Source organism: Anabas testudineus, chromosome 11, assembly GCF_900324465.2.
Source record: "Anabas testudineus chromosome 11, fAnaTes1.2, whole genome shotgun sequence".
Lineage (NCBI taxonomy): Eukaryota > Metazoa > Chordata > Actinopteri > Anabantiformes > Anabantidae > Anabas > Anabas testudineus.
This window is the reverse complement of record NC_046620.1, coordinates 784,267-805,565: the sequence shown is the minus strand read 5'-3', so window position 1 is coordinate 805,565 and position 21,299 is coordinate 784,267. Positions and strand designations below refer to the sequence as shown.

General features: G+C 42.6%; 1 protein-coding gene and 1 pseudogene across 1 annotated transcript; both read right to left on the bottom strand.

The window, feature by feature from the left end:
• Positions 1-8,164: 8,164 nt before the first annotated feature.
• LOC113155278 lies at positions 8,165-17,519 on the bottom strand (annotated as a pseudogene).
• A 1,669-nt stretch (positions 17,520-19,188) lies between these two features.
• LOC113153567 (toll-like receptor 13) lies at positions 19,189-21,227 on the bottom strand. Its single transcript, XM_026347255.1, has 3 exons — positions 20,215-21,227; positions 19,720-19,837; positions 19,189-19,447 (listed from the first exon to the last, which is right to left on the bottom strand). The coding sequence occupies exons 1-3, from the start codon at positions 20,993-20,995 to the stop codon at positions 19,189-19,191; spliced, it is 1,158 nt and encodes a 385-aa protein (XP_026203040.1). The 5' UTR covers positions 20,996-21,227.
• Positions 21,228-21,299: the final 72 nt, after the last annotated feature.

Below are 21,299 nucleotides of genomic sequence, written 5' to 3'. Positions count from 1 at the left end.
CGCATGATTTTTCATGCTGGAATTATAATTTTATGTTTGAGCCTCGTAGAACTCTCCATCAGCCTGATATGATCAGCTATGAACCCAGCTCATAAAGGTTTATGTCTAGCTTTAAAAACAGATAATACAGGCTGTAAAATCCATTTTCCACATGAACCTGTTCTAATAGTGAGTTTAACCGACAATAAATTCTCCCACAGACTCGTCCACACGGCACTGACTCTGTCTTCAGCTTCACTGTGTCTGTGATGCCAAAAAGCATCAGTGTTGGTGTTAATAATTCAATATCCTGCTCATAATTGGTGGTTAATTAGCGGAACGTGGTCCTTCCTGGAGTGACGGCTGCGTGTCCCTTGATTTCTGAGCTGTAATAAAAGCAGCAGCAGGAGGACGGCGACCTTCAGACGGACTGCTCTCTTTCCTCCTGCATCATCATAAATTAGCTGTTCAGACTTCTCAAACTACATGATGGCCTGCTTAATGAGAGGCCAATAAAAGCCACTTAAGAGCAATTAAGGTTGTTTACTCTGAGAACTCCCCTTAAATCCCTGATCAGTCCATCGGAGTCTCAGTTAAAGGATTCAGACTGTGAGACTGTAATAAAGGGCTGATGAGACATTTCCTGTATTTAGAACATTCATTCACCTCAGCTTCAGCACTGTTACTAATTTACATGTCTGATACACATATTTATTACGTTTAATTAAATGATTATTAACCTCTATTAAGAGCTGAGACACATGGTTCATACACATGGTCTGATTCAGCTTTTTAAACTGATGATTTGTCTGTTTGGACCTTTTTCTGTTTCCAGCAGAGGTTTGAGAAACACTGATAGATGGATGACTAATCCTCTAAACTGTCAATTATTCCCTTAAATGAATTCTCTCCGTCATAAAGTTGTCACCTGGCTGAATGTTCTGCATCAGCTGAGCTCAGAATCATCAAATCCAGGGTGCCGACTCATCACGAGGGACAGACTTCCTGAGTCCATTTGAAGCATCAGGACTGATCCAGAGATTTTTTAATGGATAATTAAACAAAGCAGATTCATGTCTGAGGTCTTTTTCTTCCTCTGCTGATTCTAAAAGAACTCTTCCCAGCGTTCTTGTTAAAGAGCCGGTGAAGTGAAGGATCAGGATCAGGATCAGAGCTGGATCAGGAGCTAAAGTATTAGATTAGGTGAATCTGGACCCACGTTTATTATTATTGGACATTTATGAACAAACAGATGAATCCTGCAGGTTTGGAAGACACCAGCACCAGAATTCAAGGACTCAAGGACCAGGAAAACCGGCCGGACACAGCCCTGAAACCGGCCCTCTCTCATATTCACCCTTCAAATGAATCCTTACAGACAAACATGCACCAAGACCTCCTCCACAAGTCGGACTCTCTCCTCTCTACGTTTTACAGGGAGACCTGGAGGTTTTCAGGGAGACCTGGAGGTTTACAGGGAGACCTGGAGGTTTACAGGGAGACCTGGAGGTTTACAGGGAGACCTGGAGGTTTTCAGTGAGACCTGGAGGTTTACAGGGAGACCTGGAGGTTTACAGGGAGACCTGGAGGTTTACAGGGAGACCTGGAGGTTTTCAGGGAGACCTGGAGGTTTTCAGGGAGACCTGGAGGTTTTCAGGGAGACCTGGAGGTTTTCAGGGAGACCTGGAGGTTTACAGTGAGACCTGGAGGTTTTCAGGGAGACCTGGAGGTTTACAGTGAGACCTGGAGGTTTACAGGGAGACCTGGAGGTTTACAGTGAGACCTGGAGGTTTACAGGGAGACCTGGAGGTTTACAGGGAGACCTGGAGGTTTACAGGGAGACCTGGAGGTTTACAGGGAGACCTGGAGGTTTTCAGGGAGACCTGGAGGTTTTCAGGGAGACCTGGAGGTTTACAGGGAGACCTGGAGGTTTACAGTGAGACCTGGAGGTTTACAGGGAGACCTGGAGGTTTACAGGGAGACCTGGAGGTTTTCTCTCTGCAGGAGCAGCAGAAACACTGACGCGATCCGGACGAGTCCGTCAGCACAAAGCATCAGGATGCAGAGAGGGTGGCGGGAGGAAGGTGACTGGAGTTAATGAAGCTTCAGAGACACAGCTGCTGCTGACGGCTGCGTGACTGACAGGCTTCAATCAAAGCTGTCAAACGCGCACGCTCTCACACGCGCGCACACACGCACGCACAACCCCCAAAATCCACAAATCCCCGCCCTGTGCATCCTCCTCCCTGATGCGTAAACACGCGCACTCCAAAACGCACATAAGAATGCAAACAACGCGCGCACACACAGACGAGCGCGCGCACACACACACGCACACAGGAGGTGGCAGAGACGGGGGGTTCCTGCAGGAAAACGGCACCAGAAGACGAACACACTCACCCTTCTGTGTCCACATGTCCTCAGACACAGGACACAGCTGGGACGTCTCCGTCCGGTCCAAACGCAGAGACATTAATCCACAACAGCTCCGCTTATTTCCACAAAACGGGAGCAAACCGGCGGGAAAATCCTGCTCCAGCCCCGAGAAGCTTCAGGTATAAATCCACCGACACGCAGAGCTGACAGCGGGACACACGCCGCGTCCTGTCCGGGTCCAAACACACAATGAGGCGGCTCTGCGCAGCTCAGCGCCCCCGCCTCCAGACCACGCCCTCCTGATTATCATAACACATGCCCGAGCCAATCAAAGCTCTCCGACCCCGCCCTCTAATTTAAAAGAACTATTATTCTTATTATAGTTTTTTATGTTGGAAATAAATAATATTGATAGACAGCACGTGTCTCATCATCAACATGACATTTAATGATTTAATAAACGTCATGAACAGTGATTCATAGAAAACGTGAAGATCAGAATCAGCACGTTTGAACATGAGATCAGACAAAGAGCTGAACAGAAACATCACACACACACAGACCCCTACAGAACAAGCTGAAAAAGGAAAAGTTAGAATAAAATCAGCTTCAAAAAATGATAATTACATGATTACTGAAGATCATCATGTAACGCTGTCATTATTAAATGTTATTATTATCATATTATAAGAATAAAGTGTCAGGATTAAACTAATATTAAATGAAAATATTGAAACTTAAATGCAACAAATATATTTTCATCAACTGAACAAATTCTAATAACATGACATTATTCATATAACCTGACAATCCATGAATCATTGAACACAACACTAGAAGACACAGACGAGCTCAGAGAACATGAACTCTGATTTTCCTCGTCTGTGTTTCCAGGTCGACATCAGAATAACGAGCTGCTGCAGGACGAAGAGGCTGCAACAGCACAAAACCCCAAACTGTGATTATTTAACAGTCTGATCATGATTTTACATTTGATAACAGTTGATTCATCATTTCATATTAAACATCAGAACATATTTAAATGTCCTTCATGTTAAACCAAAGGTCCTCAGATGATTGGACTAATGAGTTACTATAATTAATATTCTAACTCCACGTCTCTCTTACTTTAGGTCAGTAGAATCTCTTCCTTCCCTGTTCTCTGTTACAGCACGTGTGTGTCAGTACTAACGTCTTCCATCATGTATGTAGTAATAATGATGAATATCATAAGAATCAGCTGCAGAGATTAAAGGTCAAATCTTTATTTCTTATGTACCTACTCAAACATCAGTGTGTAGAAGTACTGCAGTAACTGTTGACTAACAACACGGAGCGAGTCCTCTGCAGCTCTTTGTGGATGTGAAATTATTTCCACCAGGAAACTTCTATTAAATTTCAAGCTGACAAATTGAGTTTGTTTCTCTGCAGGATAATTAGAGACGAGTGAAAAAAGAAAAGTGATGGAGACGCGTCACACGCTGCGCTGGGATTAGACACCAACCCCCCGTGCTCCGTCTGTCCGCACGTCTTCCGTCTTCATATCTGTTTGTCCTTCCTCCTCCTCCACTCAGTGTTTATGAAAAACAACACATTACAGGATATGAGGACTGCTGATGTCTGGGGAAATAAGCTTTTGATTGTGCTTGAGTTAGCGTTCCTGTGTGCCTGATTAAACTGTGATGTCTGCATCTTCACTGTCTCTCTGCAGAACACTTGTTTGTGTTTACAAGGAAACAGTTGGAGGAGAGAAACCAGAACCAGCAGGAGGTCCAGGTCAAGGAGGAGCATTCAGAAGGTGCAGCCCACGACCTCACAGGATCAGGATCCTCATTCATCTCATTATCAAATCACACAACGGTTCAAAGTGTCGAGTAAAGCAGCTGCAGGCATTTCAGGGATTTTCAGTTCAGGGTTTTTAGATTTGAATGGATGGTCTGATGTTTTCTGGAGCAGACACACTGTCCTCACATGAATGACACTCACAGCTATTCATGCTCCAGTCCCAGTCTGTCACAGGATGCAGACGAATCACAGCTCACATGGACTTCTGTCTCCAACAAACCCACCAGTCTGTAGACGTCAGTCCAACAAGTCCTCTAACTTTTATGCCCGATCCTCTCATATGACCAAAGTCAGTTTGTGGTCACTGAAATGTGGCTTTTTAAAGGAAGTTTGTCACATGACAACATGATGTTTGCTCCGCTCATGTTGGTCACGTCACTGGTAACACTAACGTCAGTAGAAGGTTGTCTTATACTGACATCCATCACCATCCATCCCAACCTTGTCCGGACAAACCCTGAGGGTGCTAATAGCTGGTGCCCGTTCAATCTTCACTGCAGCTGCTTCAACCTACATGTTATTTATTACAGCTGTTACAAACAGCGGGGCGGTCTCAGTGAGTCTCTCCACTGCTTTGGTTCAAACTCTTTATTTTCAGTTCAAAGTTCCCTCAGGAAGAGTCGTACCGACTGTTGTTTTGTTAAAGTATAACTGGTGCTTTCATCAGCCTGTACTTTAACTAAGATGCTGATCATGAGAAACATTATACCTGCAAACACGTTAGCGTAACCGTGCTGTTATTGTCTCACAGAGCTGCTGCTGTGCTGAAGAGATGTAGGAGCTCAGTTTACTGCTTCATGTTGTTTCAACCACTGAGTGGATGTTATAATGGGAGCAGTGAATGGAGCCGGTGCCTCAGACACAGACTAGGAACCAGTATGAACTTGTAATGAGGCTTTGGTTCAGTTGGTGGAATGTCCTCCATGGTGAAGTGGTTTCTCGTTCATGTAAAAGAAATTGAATATCTTATAAAAGAGTTCCCGTTCAGGCTGCTTGTGAAACTGTGTCCGGTTTCCTGTTAACATCGTCTAAAAATGCTGCTACTGAATGTAAAATCTTCACAGACAACATGTCGTATTTGTTTTCTGCCAAAATATCAGACGTTACACTAGAACGTTTAGTCGTAGAGACTGTGGCGCCTTCTGCTTCTTATTAGACTCTCAAGGCTTCTTGGTGAAGACAAAGGTGGCGGTCGGCTATGAAACAGTTCACAGTGACTCCAGACAGAGTAAATCCTTATTTACCTTTAAACAAAATCTCCTCTGAAGCTTAACAAACGGATTTTCGTTTTCTACTCTAACACAGACAAGTGGGTGGATGTGAACTCTGGTCTCTGGTGTCACGGTCCTGCTCTCTTGTTTTAACAAACCCCATCTACAGCCACAGACCTCGGGCAGTTGTTGACTTCAACATCTTTGTGTTGTGATCGTCATGTGAAATCAAGTGACATACAACAACATGCAGCTTCAGCTAACACTAGAAATCAATCTGTTCTGCTCCAACCACCCTCCATCTTCCTGCTCTGCTATACTCTTCTACTGTCTGCTTCGCTCCTCCACGCTCTGCTAAGCCCTTCAGGTATTCGTCATTATCATATCATACTGTGCTCTGCTGCATCTCGAGTTTTGGAAAATATTTCTACTCCAAAAATATTTCAAATGAGTAAAAAACACAACAAACTGCTGAAAATCAGCAGCTAAATAAGACCTGATGTCAACAACAACAACAACAACAACAACTGGCAACAAACTAAACAGAAGAACAAAACTGAAGATATACACACGTTCATATATTTTTATTGCACTTGAAACCCTCAGATCTTTACAGCTGAATCCACCTTCCCGTCCCGTCTTGTGTGAATTTATTATTTGATGCTGTTTGGAATGAAAACAGCAGCGGTATCGTCCCGGTCTGCAGTCTCATCTCGTTCAGATGTAAACAGCAGATTCCAGCACAGCTCACATATTAAACATCAGCAGCCTCGCTGAGACTCAACACAATGAAATGCATGAAATAAATAAATGCATGAGCGTTTCCATTTCACCCACTGACTTCTGCAGCTTGAAGCCGTCACTCGAGCTGCTATCGAAACAATAAATCAGAAACGTCCATCCCCTCAGGGCTGAAACGTGAACACACACTGAAGCACATTAGAAAAAATCATAGAAACACACAGTTGATGAGTTTAAAAAAGGCGAAGCCATCATCAGGTCCTGTGAGTGGTCCCATCGGAGCCACACAGAGTTAATGATGGAAGAAATGGATCAACCTCTGCACTGAAGGACTGTTCAGAGTCTCTGTAATTCATGCAGGAGCATCATAGTGTAAAAGCATCTTACACACGGCTGAGAAATAAAATGTGAGTACGTGAAAGGATAAGTAGAAAATATGCCCATCTGGCCCTGAATTAATGTGTTCTATAAATCTAACACACCGGCTCAGAGATCAGCTGCTGAGCACACACAGTACTTTCCTGAACATGAGTCTTTGGTGAGTAAATGTCTGAGAGGAACCTGCTGCAAACAGCTGGTGAAGTAACGGCCCTGTGTTTGGTTGTTGCCTCTGCAGGCCACCGTACCTGCTCTGTGACCTCCACAAAATGGTGCTCACCTGTTTTCCAGCGCAAAAGCCTGCGAGGAACCAAAAAACAGAAAGTGGAACAGTCTCACGCGTTTTCAGATGAAGATAGAATTATATTAAATACACATCACAGCTGCTGCTCCTTCGGTTATTTAAATCCTGCTCTTGGGTTTTACAGGTTTTTCTTCTGCTGCATTTTATCAGCTCAGCATGAAATTGGACCTTTGTGTGAAACAATGGAGGAATTCAGAACTATTTCTTCTAATGTGACAACAGTAACAGAAGATCATAGAAATATCACTATAGAAAATGTGATTTTACTTAATTACATTCTGTGTGGTGTGCAGCACAGTGGTTAATTGGTGACTCGAAACTTCCCATGGGTGATAGACTGTTCACCTGTCCAGGTGTACCCCGCCTCTCGCCCAACGACAGCTGGGACAGGCCACAGGAATCCTTTGAGAAAATGGATGTTTGCAGTGTTGAGGACACAGCACTGACTGTGAACAGCTGCTGACATGAAAACCAGCAGGAGGCAGCGGGACTCAGTGTATTTGTGAATTGGTTCATCACTGAATGTTGGAGCTGACTGATGATGGGCTCTGTCATTACTGCACTTTGGTAGAAATGACTCCAGCACCAACCTGTTGTCCTGGCCTGAGGGTGTGGCTGAGCTCTACAGATCCTGTAACAGCTGCTCCACCAGCACACACAGACACAGGAAGTCTCCATAATAAACAGCGTTAATAATTCATGTTTCAACTGCACGTATCATATTTTGTCATTTAAACTGTGTTTGTTGAACACAGCATCATTAATCACAAGATGTCTTCCTCACGGCCTGTGAACCGGCTCATCACATAGTCTGAGGACGAATCTAATCAGAGCTCCTGTCGTTCTCTGCTTCGTTCCCTTCATCCTCCTTCTTCCTGATTTGCTTTCATCCCTTCATTCTTTTCTGCTCCACCTCATCTTGCTTTTTCCGCTTTGCTTCACATACAAACTGTGTAAAATCTAATGGAAGTATATTAAACTAATGTTTCTGTCCATGACGTCCTTTTGTGGGTGTGTATGTGGGAAGGAGACGGTGCTGCTCAGGCAAACATACAAAAAATAACTTTTATTGTCATTTTAAGTGATAATTCATGTTGATGTGAACATTACTCTTTATCTCAGTTCTTCTCGTTTATGGATCTGTGCATTTTTTTGGTGTGTGTGTGTTAAACTGTGTTAATATTCACTTTCTTTTTCACTGACTCAGTGTGGTGTCCTCATTCCAAGCTTGAGAGACTCTTACTTAGAGAAATTAACCTGCTGCAGCTCTTTTTATTTTCTCCCAGTGGAGACACATTCTCATCTGTTCACCACCAGGAGCCTGTTCAACGTTCACTTCACTGTGCTGGATTTCAGCAGTCTGCTGGTCCAGTCAGCAGGTTGTTGTCGGTGGGACCGTCTCCTGTCTCCAGAGCTCTCCGGACGTTCTGCCAGAACACTCCTGTGTGTTGTCCAGCCTGAGGCCAGCTCAAGTAGGTGCTTCCACATACAGTAGTATGGCGACAGGAACTGAGCCAGGATCTCCTCCAGAAACAGGTGGATAAACACGTCTTTCTGCTCATCAAACAGACGGAAACTGTAACAACACACACAGGACAGACCAGGACCAGGACAGACCAGGACCAGGACAGACTATTCAGAGGAACCATCACTTACAGTAAATACTGTAGTGTCAAATCCAACCTAAAACCATTCCCAGGCCCCTATTAAGGTCATATTAAGGTCAACACTTTACAGAATTGCAGGGTGGGCGGCCATCTGCCTCGACTGGTGTGAGGGGAAAGTGGAGAGAGAAAAGAACTGCAGCATCAAGAAGCACACAGAGCACTGTCCTGGACCACGTTTACATCAGCAAAACTAAGAGATGGTTCAGAGTCACCTGAGTCATCCCTTACTGTGAGCTGTATCAAAAAGGAAAGTTTAAAGTCTAGACTTGATCTTGGAGCTGATTCCACAGGAGAGGGGCTTGATAGCTAAAGGCTCTGCCTCCTGTTCTACATCTGGAAACTCTAGGAACCACAAGTAAACCTGTGTTGAATGAAACGGAAACAGAGATGTGTTTTCTCTTGTAAATCCATCTAAAAAAAAGAAATAGTCCAGTCAATGAGTGGTGAAACGAGCTCGATCATTCCAGGGACTGAGAAAGCAGATTCAGGTGACTGGAAAAGGAAGTAATGTCTGGGGAATGTGGTGTGAATAGAGGAAAGAATCTCAAGAGATAGTGACTGGAGAACGTGAGAATAAGGCACCATGAGCCAACAAAAGAGGATCAGGACGGGGTTTCTTCAGTCTGTCTGTCAGTGAGTCAGTCTGTGATTTTTACAGAAGGAAAATAAGCAATCATGACACATTTTGTTATATATATTGTTGATTGGCTTCCTTGAGTGAACTTCCTGCTTCAGGCTTCAGGTCCACAGAAACAATCCAGGCCAAGAACTGACTTCAGCTAATCCTAATCTAACAGAATGACTCCTGTGTTTACTGTGATTGGCTGACATTGTTGGACATTGATGCTAACCACTGTAAGACAGGCCTTTGGTTTTTTAGACATCACCCTGTGACCCTGCAGACCCAAACACGCCTTGCTCTTGGGGAGGGTAACCAAGCTGCATGTTCTTCTGCATGTCTGAAAGTCTGCAGTGAGCATCAACAACTTTACATCTTCAGAAAACTCCTTTGGTTGAGCAATGACACAAACCTGTGTTGTCAGGTTCATAGTGAAGAACCAGATTTCTCTTCTTTAAATAAAGTAGGGCCTCCCAGACGCCCCCACTCATCACTCTGATTGAGAACCTGACTCAAATTTCTAGAATGTTATTAGAATGTAATTCTTGTTGGGTAAGAATCCCAGAAAGACGTTTTATGTAAGATCACAAATTAAATATTCCGTCATAAGAAATGGTCCAAAGACATTAAGGAAACTAACTTAATGACAAAGGGTGAAACTATTGGAATATTTATGGTCTGCGGGACAGAAAATATGATTATATTACTTCACAGCACAAAACTAAAACCAGACAGAGATGGAGGTCGAGCTCACAGGTAGAGCCTCGTGGCCGGTTAGTGGCTGGTTAGTGTAGTAGTAACATCACCACCTCCCATGTGGGAGACTCGGGTTCAAATCCCAGCTGTGGTCCACCTCCAGTAGGGGTCCTTAGGCAAGACCTCCTCATGCTGCCCTGCCTACCATTGTCTCAATTTGTAAGTCGCTTTGGATAAAAGCTAAATGTAATGCTAAATGACTAAATGTAAATGTAGAGCCCACAGCAGCTTTTCAAACCTTTGACCCAGAGATTGACACAGGGTGTCTGACCACGAGGGGCCTCTCATAGTGGACAGCATCTGATGAAGTGGGCTCTGAAAGAAAAGGATGTGAAACCCAGCTGTGATCAAAATAAATCCGCGGTACAGTACACTGTGTTAGTTTTGCATCTCAAACAGGAAGAAGTGAGAGGACAGTGGCAAATATGTAAAGTAAACATCCCGAGCACTCAAAGTCTGTTTGGTTCATATCAACTCAGCTGCACACGTGTTCCTCACTCCACGGGTCGCGTACAGTGACATGCCAACCACTACAAGTACAGCCACTCAGGTTGAAGTGAGTGATTACTACTTGGATGATGTGCTCCCTTGTTCCTTATTGTCTTGTTTGTGGTTAGTATATTTTGAGCCAGGGGTGTTGACTTTGCCCTGCTGTCTTGAACTCAACACTGGCTTCGTGGAAACACTGGTCAGGCTTCTGCTAACAGAACTACGTAAGTGTTATGGTACAAAATGATGAATAATTAAAAAATAAAATGATTAATAATTGTTCAAACTACGAAGACACACAGTTACGTTTAATAACGACTCGCATGAGTGTGAAACGTTTGCACAGAAAACACAGTGTGTAAGCAGCAGGTCAGAATCTGTTGAGGGGGCAGTTTAAGTGCAGGTTATTAGTTGTCACTGGTGTTGTACCTGGTTGGAAGTCAGACAGCGTCTCCAGCCCTGCTGTCCTTCAAGTACTGGAAGATCTCCCTCTTTAAAAACAGCTAAATATTCTTGCTCAAATCTAAGAACTTAGCATCTTTGGGCCTAGTTAAAGATTTCTCCTAATGCCGACAGCAGGTTATCACTCATCTCTAAAACATTCAGGTCATTTAGATCAGGTAGAAAAAACAGTAACATAAACTGCTAAGGGAAGAAATGTTTGAGTTTCATGACGTACAAGATTTTAAGTTTTTGCTTTTAATTAAGGACAAGAAAACGGGCATTAAGGTGCTGCTTATGCCACGCTTTCTGTGGAGGCATCATTAACTGAGTTAAGAATCTAATATAATATAAATTTGAAAATATTTGAAAATATTTAAAATATACATTATTAAGCAATTTAATGTTGGGCTCTAGCCACTAAATTCTAAAACTTCTCTACTTGAGAATCAACATCAACATTTTATCATCTTTACTTTTGTTATTATGATTTGTCCTCTGTTCACCACCTCAAATCTTTTCTCAGTAAGTATTGACATGTACAGTACAAAACATTCTCAGCACTGTGCTGGTCCAGTCAGCAGGTTGTTGTCGGTGGGACCGTCTCCTGTCTCCAGAGCTCTCCTGGACGTTCTGCCAGAACACTCCTGTGTGTTGTCCAGCCTGAGGCCAGCTCAGGTAAGTGCGTCTCTTCACCAGCTTCCTCATCCGGTAGTATGGAGACAGCTGCTGGTCCGGGATCTCCTCCAGAAACAGGAGGATCAACACGTCCTTCTGCTCATCAAACAGACGGAAACTGTAAAAACACACACAGGACAGATCCGGACAAACTGTGAGGACCAGGACACAGGACCCTGAAGTTAAACATGAGCCTCTGGGGTTTCAGTCCTTTACATTATACACCCTCCATGTTAAGAACTGTGGAACTTTTATCATTCGGAGATCTAGCAGAACATAATTAGTACGTGATTGAATAATATAGAATATAATTGCATTTACAGTTTGCATTTTGCAAAACATAGTTTTTTAGGATACAGGAATATTCTAAACATGTTAGAAAATAAGTGCAGGTAAAACAACATACTGGAAATATATAACAACTATGAGCTCGAAGATGCCCGATAGAGGTGCACAAATTGTAGATTGAGTTGACATTGTGGATTGAGTTGAGTTGCAGATGCTAATGGAACAGAAGCTGGTCATGGTATCAGCAGCTTCACCTGACAAGACAACATTTCTATTCTTCACGATTTCAAAACTGTCATGATCCTACAGGGCTTCCTGTCCTGCTTTTAGTTTGGTGGCTGATTTCCTGTTTTTCTTTCCTGTTGCTGGCAGCTTGTTTCTAATTATCCAATCACTTTCAGCTGCTCATTGATTTCACCTGGTGCCAGCTCCCTTTATATTCTGAATCTTCCCCTGAGAGAGCTGCCAGATTGTCCTGGCACTGTGTTTGACTTTCCAGCCTTTCTAGTTATCGTGTTTGCTTATGTGTTACAGACCGGACCGTATTCTCTACCCTGAGTTTTTGCCAGTTCCTTAGAAAGACTGTGAGTTGATTCTCTTTGCCTTTACTGGTTTTGGACTCCTGCTCTCATTTGGACCTGCTCTCCTGCTCTTGCCCCTGTCTAAAATACTGACTGAGGATGACTGTTGTGAGTACTGGACGTGTACCTTGTGTATCTGCGGGATCTCTCTCTGGCCTTCTCTTGGATTGTCTGTATGTTGTGTGCACACGAAGAGGAGGACCTAATCCAACCAGCTACACCACACTGTGCCTAGCTAACCTCTTCGCTGACCCTGGGCCTCTACAGGCTACTCACCATTGCTCCCGACCCCTGCTTCATCATCAGCTCTCCTCTCTTTATCCATAGGTCAGTACATGTCTTCTGCACATTATTCCCTCATTCTCGTTCATATTCTTACCCTGCTTTGCTCCTGCAGATCCTCGCACTCTGGCTACCTGGGTCCTGCAATCAGACTCCTACCCATCTATTCATAATCTATAATAAAGGGCTGGTTCAACAACGAATTCTGGTACTGGCATTTTAATTGGGTTCAACATCCCTCGCGGTGGGTGGTTTAACTCGCTGCTGACAAAAACCTGATGGTTACCAACACGAGCTGATCTCCAGCCGCACTAGTTATAGAACAACTTCATTATGGGAACACTACTAGTGATTTTTGTTTTTCATTTCACTGTCCTCCCTCTGTCCTTTTGTCTATGAAGTTGTTTTATTGAGTCTTTACCAAACACAGACCAGTGGAATGCAGCACCCCACCTGGCCATCTGGATCTCTCTGGAGCACCACTCGCTCTGTAGGTAGTGTTGGCTGATCACACAGATGGTCTTCCTGCTGCCGTAGATTGCGTCTGTAATGTTCTCCATGATGGGTTTACCTGTGCAGAGAAAACTTTGTGTAAATATGTAGCCATCACCTGCAAAACCTGTTCACAGGTTTTTATTTGAAGATGCTCTGTGTGTGTGAATCAAGCTTTATTCAGAGTAAAAAAAAAAAAACAAACAAAAAAAAGGCATTCTCTTTCTCAGTTAGCAAAAAAGTGCCCAGCCTTAGGAACATGTGTCCCATGTGCCACCACATGCACAGAAAATCAAAGTTAAAATAGTAGAAAGAGGTCAAAACCAGGAAGCCAATACAATTACAGGTTAGCACAATACAACAGTGTACACTACTAATACATTTTCAGTTCAGTTTACAGTAACACACTGTACACAGGAAGAAATCTTCATCTCTTTGCAAGTCACACTCTTGTTGTTCAGTGTTCTCCCAATAGTGAACTCATGAACACGGAAAACAGCTACTGCTAGAGATGCTTTTAGTTTCCTAGACATTCCCCTGGTGTGTCCTGTGATTCCCAACCTATCAGACACCTGCTCTTGGTGTGATCTTTGTTGGTCGACTGCTCCTGGCGACGATACCAACGGTGCTGAATTTTTTAGTTTGTACATGCTCTGTGCGACTGTTGACTTGTGGAGTTCAAACTCTTTTTGTAACCTCTTCCCATTTGGTGAGCCTCTTCTACAAAGGTCCTTTGTTCGAGCCATGACACACTTCTACAAACCTGTACTGTCATTTTGATAGTGTTGGGACTTTAGTGAAGACTACGGTCTACAGCTGTGCAGCCCCCTACACAGCCAGCTGTGAGGCACGATGTATTAGGACACCTGTTGATCAGTGTCACCATTACATTTTTCCTAAGCTGAGTTCTGTGTAGTGCCAATATGAAAGAACACCAGTAATAAATGAAGTGGTGCGTAAATTAACCTTCCTACATCTGGCTGGAGTAGAGCTCACAGCAGCTTTTTGAATCAGTGTGACACGAGGGTCGACCTGACTACTGAGAAACACTAAATGTTCTAATTCAAACCACAAGCTGCATCAACACGTTGGAAGCAGAAAAAAGGATATGAAACCTATAACTGTGATCTAAATACAGCACACTGTATCTGCTGCGCATCTCTGACAGGAAGTAGACAGTGATAAACAGACAGAGACAAACAAAATGTAGTAGTAGTAGTAACAGACCTGCTGTCAGCAGCAGACTAATCAGAAGTAAGCTTATCTTATATTCATTAAATCTCTAGTGGGACACAGTATAATTAAACTTTGAGCCTAAACTAGCAACTCAACCACTGGTACAAACAGGCTTTATTAAAATGCTGAGTACTGTAGCACTGGTTACTACTTGTTTGTGCTGCTTATGTCCTGCTACCTCAAACCAAACACTAGTTCAGTGTGCTCACCAGCCACGCTTCGTTCCTGCTGCCTATAGAAGTTTTACACACTGACAAGTGAGCTCAGTTAATCAGTTCACCTGAAGACACGAGGTTGTGTTGGAAAAACTGGAGCTACTAAAATCCCACTTACACCACCGACAGGATCAATCATCTACTTGCCCCACTAGCTGCTGCACCATTTAAAGTACAGGTATTGCATATAGTGTCTTAATGCTAAAGCGCATGTTAAACTAAAGCGCAGTCTCATAGTTTTAAAGAATGACATTTACCTGGTTGGAAGTCTCTGTGGTGCAGACAGAGTCTCCAGCCCTGCTCCTCCTCCAGCACTGGAAGCATTTCTCTGTAAACCCAGGCCTCGTCGTGAACGTTGTAGGAGACGAAGGCGTCAAACTGATGAGGAGTTCCCTTCTTCTTCTTCCTGCTGTCATAGAGGAAAGCCAGGAAGAGGTAGAAGCCGTAGGATAGTTGCCATCTTAGAAAGTGGTAGATGAAGGATGAGAGGAGGGTCAGAACAACCAGACAGGTGCTGGAAATGAAGCAGAGGAAGCCGACATCCATCCAACAGGACTGGACGTCAAAGTCCAGCAACTTCCTCCCCTGTTCAGCACCAGGAAAGGAACAGGTGTACTGATGGGCGTTGACAACCTGAGTTTGGTCGTTACTCGTCACCCACTGGATAAATCCAGCGTTGGAACAGTCACAGGTGAACGGGTTATTGTCCAGGTCCAGATATGTTAGAGCAGGGAGAGACTGGAAGACCGTCTTCATTGATCACTGTGAGCTCATTATCTGTCAGTTTTAAATATCTGAGTGCTGAGAGGTCGACCTGAGCTAGAAAATCCAAAGACTTGAGATAACAGTTGGAAAAATCGAGGACCTCCAGATTGGGGATTGGGTAAAACAGTTCAGGATCCAGATCAGACAGATCAGTGTGTCTGATGGTCAGATTTTTGAGGAGGGTGTTAAACCTAAATGTGTCCGGAGCTGGTGCAGTAATATAGATATTGTCAGCTGTGAAGTCCTCCAAATGTCTCATACTCTCAAGTGTTTGCATCGGTATGTAAAGCGGGAAACCAAAATGATCAATGTTGCATATTACTGTGAAAACCTTCAGTGACTTTAAATGATAGAAAGCTTCATAATAGTTTGGATCAGGATGTTTGAAAGTGCCCTCCATATAGACATAAATTGTAAGAATTTCTAACCGCTCTAATCCTCTGAAGTTATAATACTGTTCAGATGGAATGGATATACTGAGAGTTTCCAGGTTTTTCAGCCCCTCAAAGGCACCATGTTTTACTCTTATGTTGTTATTTGTTGCATCCAAATCTTTGAGGGAGCTTAAACCTTGAAAATCCCCCTTTTCAAAAACAGTTAGGTAGGTTTTGCTGAAATGCAACATTTCTAGTGCCGGTGGACCTATTTTGAAGGAACCTCCAAATGTACGCAGCATGTTATAACTCAATTCTAAAACCTTTAGATTATGAAGCTTTTCAAACACACAGCTATGCAGTCGGGTGATGCCGTTGATGTCCAGATAAATCTCCGAGAGCTGTGTTGTGTTCAGAAAATCATCACAGCCCAACTCAGAGATATAATTATCACTCAGGACAAGGATTTCAAGGTAGGAGAGACTCCTAATATCATCTGGCACTTTGGTGAGAAAGTTTTTGTCCAGAGCCAGGGACTGAAGTCTCTTCATTGACTGTAATGAGCCTTTAGACAGTTCAGTCATGTTAGTTTCGGACAACTTAAGTTCACTGAGCTGAGAGCAGGAGACAAGTTTTGCACTCAAATTGGGGACCTTGTTCCAATACAGATCCAGCTTCCTAAGTGTTGGTATTTTGCAGACTGTAGCTAAGAGATGTTTGTGGATCAACTTCTCCATATAATTCAGTCTCAGATGTTTCAGTGAGTCCAGACTCTGCAGGACTTTCTGGATTTCTTCCAATGAAATCAAAGTCTTACAGAAATACAGCTGAGTTACGTTCTTCAATAAAGCCTTGTCAGGTATGTCCCATTTCAGACCATCATCTTGGCCACATTTAGAAAGGTCTATGGATTGTAGGTGAGGAAAGATCGGTGTAGTGATGCTGAAATAATTCAACTTGTTCTCAGAAAGATCCAACTCCTTCAGACAAGAGGACACATTAAGCTGCAGATCTTTGGTTTCAAAGGACGTAAATAGATTCAACCTAACGATCAGCTTCTGTAAACGAGGGTAGCTGCAGAATGGGCTGAATCTCAGTGATTTTATGGAGATTGTTCTGTTCTAATGACACGTTTTTTAAGTTGGTCAGAAACTGAAAGGCCGATGCATGAATGAACTGAATTGTGTTACTGCTGAGATCAAGCACGGTGAGGCTGGAGAGTCCCTGAAAGATGTTGGCTGTCAGGCTGGTGAGACTGTTTCATTCAGAAAGAGCTTTGTCAGTGCACCCAAATGGATAAAAGATCCATCGTCCACATGAGCAATCTTATTGAACTGCATGTGTAAAATTCTCACCTTCGACAAGTTGCCAAAATCTTTTTGGTAATCCGTTCAATATGATTGTTAGAGAGATAAATCAAGCTCACGTTTCTGGGATGTCATTTTCAGGTACAGTAGTCAGTTTACGGTTTGCACAGTTTAAAACCACATCAGCTGCAGGATTCTTAGAGTAGACGATAACACAGCTTCTCAGTGAATAAGCCAATAAAGGGTTAAGATACAGCTGGAGAAACGCAAGTATGACAAGAAGTCTCAGGACATGGTGCAACAACAGAGTTTTCATTGTTGGCACACTGATCTCCTGGAACATCGCTGACATGTTTGTAGAGTTACTGTGTGGTGGAGAATTGTTGGTGATGATGGTGTTGAAGAATGAACATCTGAAGAGAACAAGAAGCTTTTTCATTCTCATGATGACAGAAACGTGATACCACTCTTTTACCTGTTTGACAATTTGGCAGCTACAACAAGAAAACTAAAAACTGTCCTATGCAACTGAACTGCAGTTAAAAATGTGATGTGTTGTACATCTGTCAATGATCACATGTTCACTATCAACGTAAATGTGTCGATAGTTGACATTTCAAATGTACACAGTGAATGTTTTCTGGACAAGATACCAAATCACCAACAACCTGTCTTCTCTTCTGCTAGAATGTCTGATGTACAGTTCAACATCCAGATATGTGACACAAGCATATTGAAGTTTTTTACAGCGTCACTAGTTTAAGGTCAGGGAAGAACTGAGAGCTGGATCTATAGACAAAACTCTAGCAGTCACCTTAAACAAACACGACTGCTTTCAAATTTGAACAAAAACCCAATCTTTCTCTAACTCTAACTTCAGGACTTTTCTTGTCTAATCCCAACGTCAATACTTTGACTTTGGTCTCAAACTCAGCTCTGCACATTTCTGAAACACTGTGATACAAGTTCATTCCTCAGCAGGATGTCGAGTTCTCTTTAGGACAAATACCTTTTGGACTCTTAAACTTAAAGTTTTTAAATAATTAATTGAACTTTAAAAAGTTTTAACATAAAAATTGATCAATTGCAAATATTTCTAATACTCACAACTCTTCTGTACATCACCACCAGTGAGTCGTCAGCGCTCAGCAGGGAACAGAGAAGTCCGGTTTCACTTCTCTATTCTGCAAAAGCAACAGGGGCGTTGAACATCAGTTCACAACTGACAGCAGTCACTTAACTTCCATTTACATTTTACTAAAAACTGTGACAGAGAAGTGTTTTTCACAAATGTATTCAGACACCGCTCATTTCAATAGTAGAAGGAACATGATTAAGCTGTATAGGCTGAAGTAGGACTCTTGAGAACTGGGCTTGCAAGTACAACATATACACCACATTGTCCAACACCAGTCCTAACTTTGATCTATATTTAAAATACCATACTAATACTAATACTATTTTAAAAAAAAATTGAATAAAAACCACATGGTACTGCATCAAAATATAATACACTGCCTTCTGAGCTGTAATGTCCAAATTTAGTAAGTAGTAGTGAACTCTAAGAAAATGAATTTGATTCAACTCATAATTTTAAAGTAAATTAATGAGTTAAACATCAATCAGAACAACTAATGTTGATAAGTTTATCGGTAAAAACTCAAAATTTAAAGTTGAATCAACTTGAAAATAGAAAAACATAGAATATTGAGGTTAACATTATTCAAAAATACTTTCCATTTACCATCTCTAAGTACTAATGTAAAGGAAAATTTTTCACACATTGGTTATTCCATGTGACAGAAACTATATTCTACATTTGTATATTTATACTTATATATATATTACTCTTATTATCACAAAGCAAGAGGCTCGGGAGGCAGAGTAGTTCCTGTTTGGGGCGTACTCTTTAATGTACATGATGACAATGATCACTGGATTATTTTGGTTCTGAAGAAAACTTTATTAACATAATGATTCTTATGTGTTATCTGTGCTTTTTCAGTAATGTATTGTGAAGAAACATCGTTTCTGTTTTAATAATTTCAGTTGTCTACACGCCACTGTGTACTTACATGTGTAAACATGATCCAAACCGTAATTATTAGACTTCAAATCTATTTCCTGCATTTACAACAGTGTGTGTTATTAGTGGTATGTACGTTCACAGGTTCAGTGATATTCTCAGCACTGTGCTGGTCCAGTCAGCAACGTTGTTGTCGGTGGGACCGTCTCCTGTCTCCAGAGCTCTCTGGACGTTCTGCCAGAACACTCCTGTGTGTTGTCCAGCCTGAGGCCAGCTCAGGTAGGTGCGTCTCTTCACCATCTTCCTCATACGGTAGTATGGAGACAGCTGCTGGTCCGGGATCTCCTCCAGAAACAGGAGGATCAACACGTCCTTGTGCTCGTCAAACAGACGGAAACTGTAACAACACACAGGACAGACAGGACCAGGACAGACCAGGGCCAGGACAAACCAGGACCAGGACAGACCAGGGCCAGGACACACCAGGACCAGGACAGACCAGGACAGACAGTGAGGACCATTAATAAAACTGAATAAGAACACTAGACTTTAACATAGGAGACAGATGTTTCCTGTTTCTAACAACAATCGACATTGTTTCTTTTAACTTTGACATTTGCTATCTTTTATACTTATTATTAATATTAATATTGGAATGCAGCACCCCACCTGGCCATCTGGATCTCTCTGGAGCACCACTCGCTCTGTAGGTAGTGTTGGCTGATCACACAGATGGTCTTCCTGCTGCCGTAGATGGCGTCTGTAATGTTCTCCATGATGGGTTTACCTATGAAGACAAAGGTTTGCGTGCGTATGGAACCATCAGCTGCCACAGAGTTCTATCTGTGAGAATCCAGTCTTACCCAGAGTAAAACAAACACCACCATGTTTTCTCTTGCTCTGTTAGTACAAAGGTACCCAGCCACAACAGTTGCTAATATTTGTTGTACGGTTTAATTTATTTTGAATTTATTATTTTAGTAGTGTACTAGTAACTTAAAAATTTATAATTGTAGCTGTGACACTTTTGCCAACATCAAGTGCTTTGTGCAAAGAAACAAGCACTTTGTCATTTTATTTGTATTTAATTTTTGCTTCTTTCTCACAGTGTGTGAATGATGTCGAACACAGACAGCAGCATATTAATTATAACTGGTGTTGTACCTGGTTGGAAGTCTCTGTGGTGCAGACAGAGTCTCCAGCCCTGCTCCTCCTCCAGCACTGGAAGCTCTCTGTAAACCCAGGCCTCGTCGTGAACGTTGTAGGAGACGAAAGCGTCAAACTGATGAGGAGTTCCCTTCTTCTTCTTCCTGCTGTCATAGAGGAAGGCCTGGAAGAAGTAGAAGCCGTAGGATAGTTGCCATCTTAGAAAGTGGTAGATGAAGGATGAGAGGAGGGTCAGAACAACCAGACAGGTGCTGGAAATGAAGCAGAGGAAGCCGACATCCATCCAACAGGACTGGACGTCAAAGTCCAGCAACTTCCTGCCCTGTTCAGCACCAGGAAAGGAACAGGTGTACTGATGGGCGTTTACAACCTGAGTTTGGTTGTTGCCTATTACCCACTGGATAAATCCAGCGTTAGAACAGTCACAGGTGAACGGGTTATTGTCCAGGTCCAGGTATGTTAGAGCAGGGAGAGACTGGAAGACTGTCTCATTGATCACTGTGAGCTCATTGTCTGTCAGTTTTAAATATCTGAGTGCTGAGAGGTCGACCTGGGCTAGAAAATCCAAAGACTTGAGTTTACTGTTAGAAAAATCGAGGACCTCCAGATTGGGGATTGACCTAAAGAATACAGGATCTAAATGTGACAAATCAGTGTGCCTGATTGTTAGACTCTTGAGCTTGGTGTTAAACTGAAATATGTCCAGATTTGGCAGTGAAATATAGATGTTCTCAGCTAAAACGTTTTCTAAATGGATCATACCCTGGAGCATTTGCATCTTTACTTCAAAGTAGGAGCAAGGAAGGTCCGCATTGCAGATTATTGTTAAAAATTTCAATGACTCTGAATAAAGGAAAGCTTGAAAGTGATTTGGACTTTGGAGATACTACTGACCATACGGAAGTAGATTGTAAGATTCTTTAACTGTTGTAATCCTGTGAAGTCGTAAATCTCATAGGGTAACGATACCCTGAGAATTTCCAAATTCTTAAGTCCATCAAAGGCGTTTTTTTCAACAAATGTCTGAAACCACATCCAAATATTTCAGACACCCTAATCCTTGAAAATCCCCTTTTTCAAAA

Excerpts from the sequence above, each read along its gene's own strand:
- LOC113153567 (XM_026347255.1), bottom strand. The coding sequence starts at position 20,995 with ATGCAAATGCTCCAGGGTATGATCCATTTAGAAAACGTTTTAGCTGAG. Across the intron at positions 19,838-20,214 it reads CCACAGAGACTTCCAACCAG|GTAAACCCATCATGGAGAAC; the intron begins GTACAACACCAG and ends TTGTCTTCATAG. Across the intron at positions 19,448-19,719 it reads AGAGAGATCCAGATGGCCAG|TTTCCGTCTGTTTGACGAGC; the intron begins GTGGGGTGCTGC and ends GTGTTGTTACAG.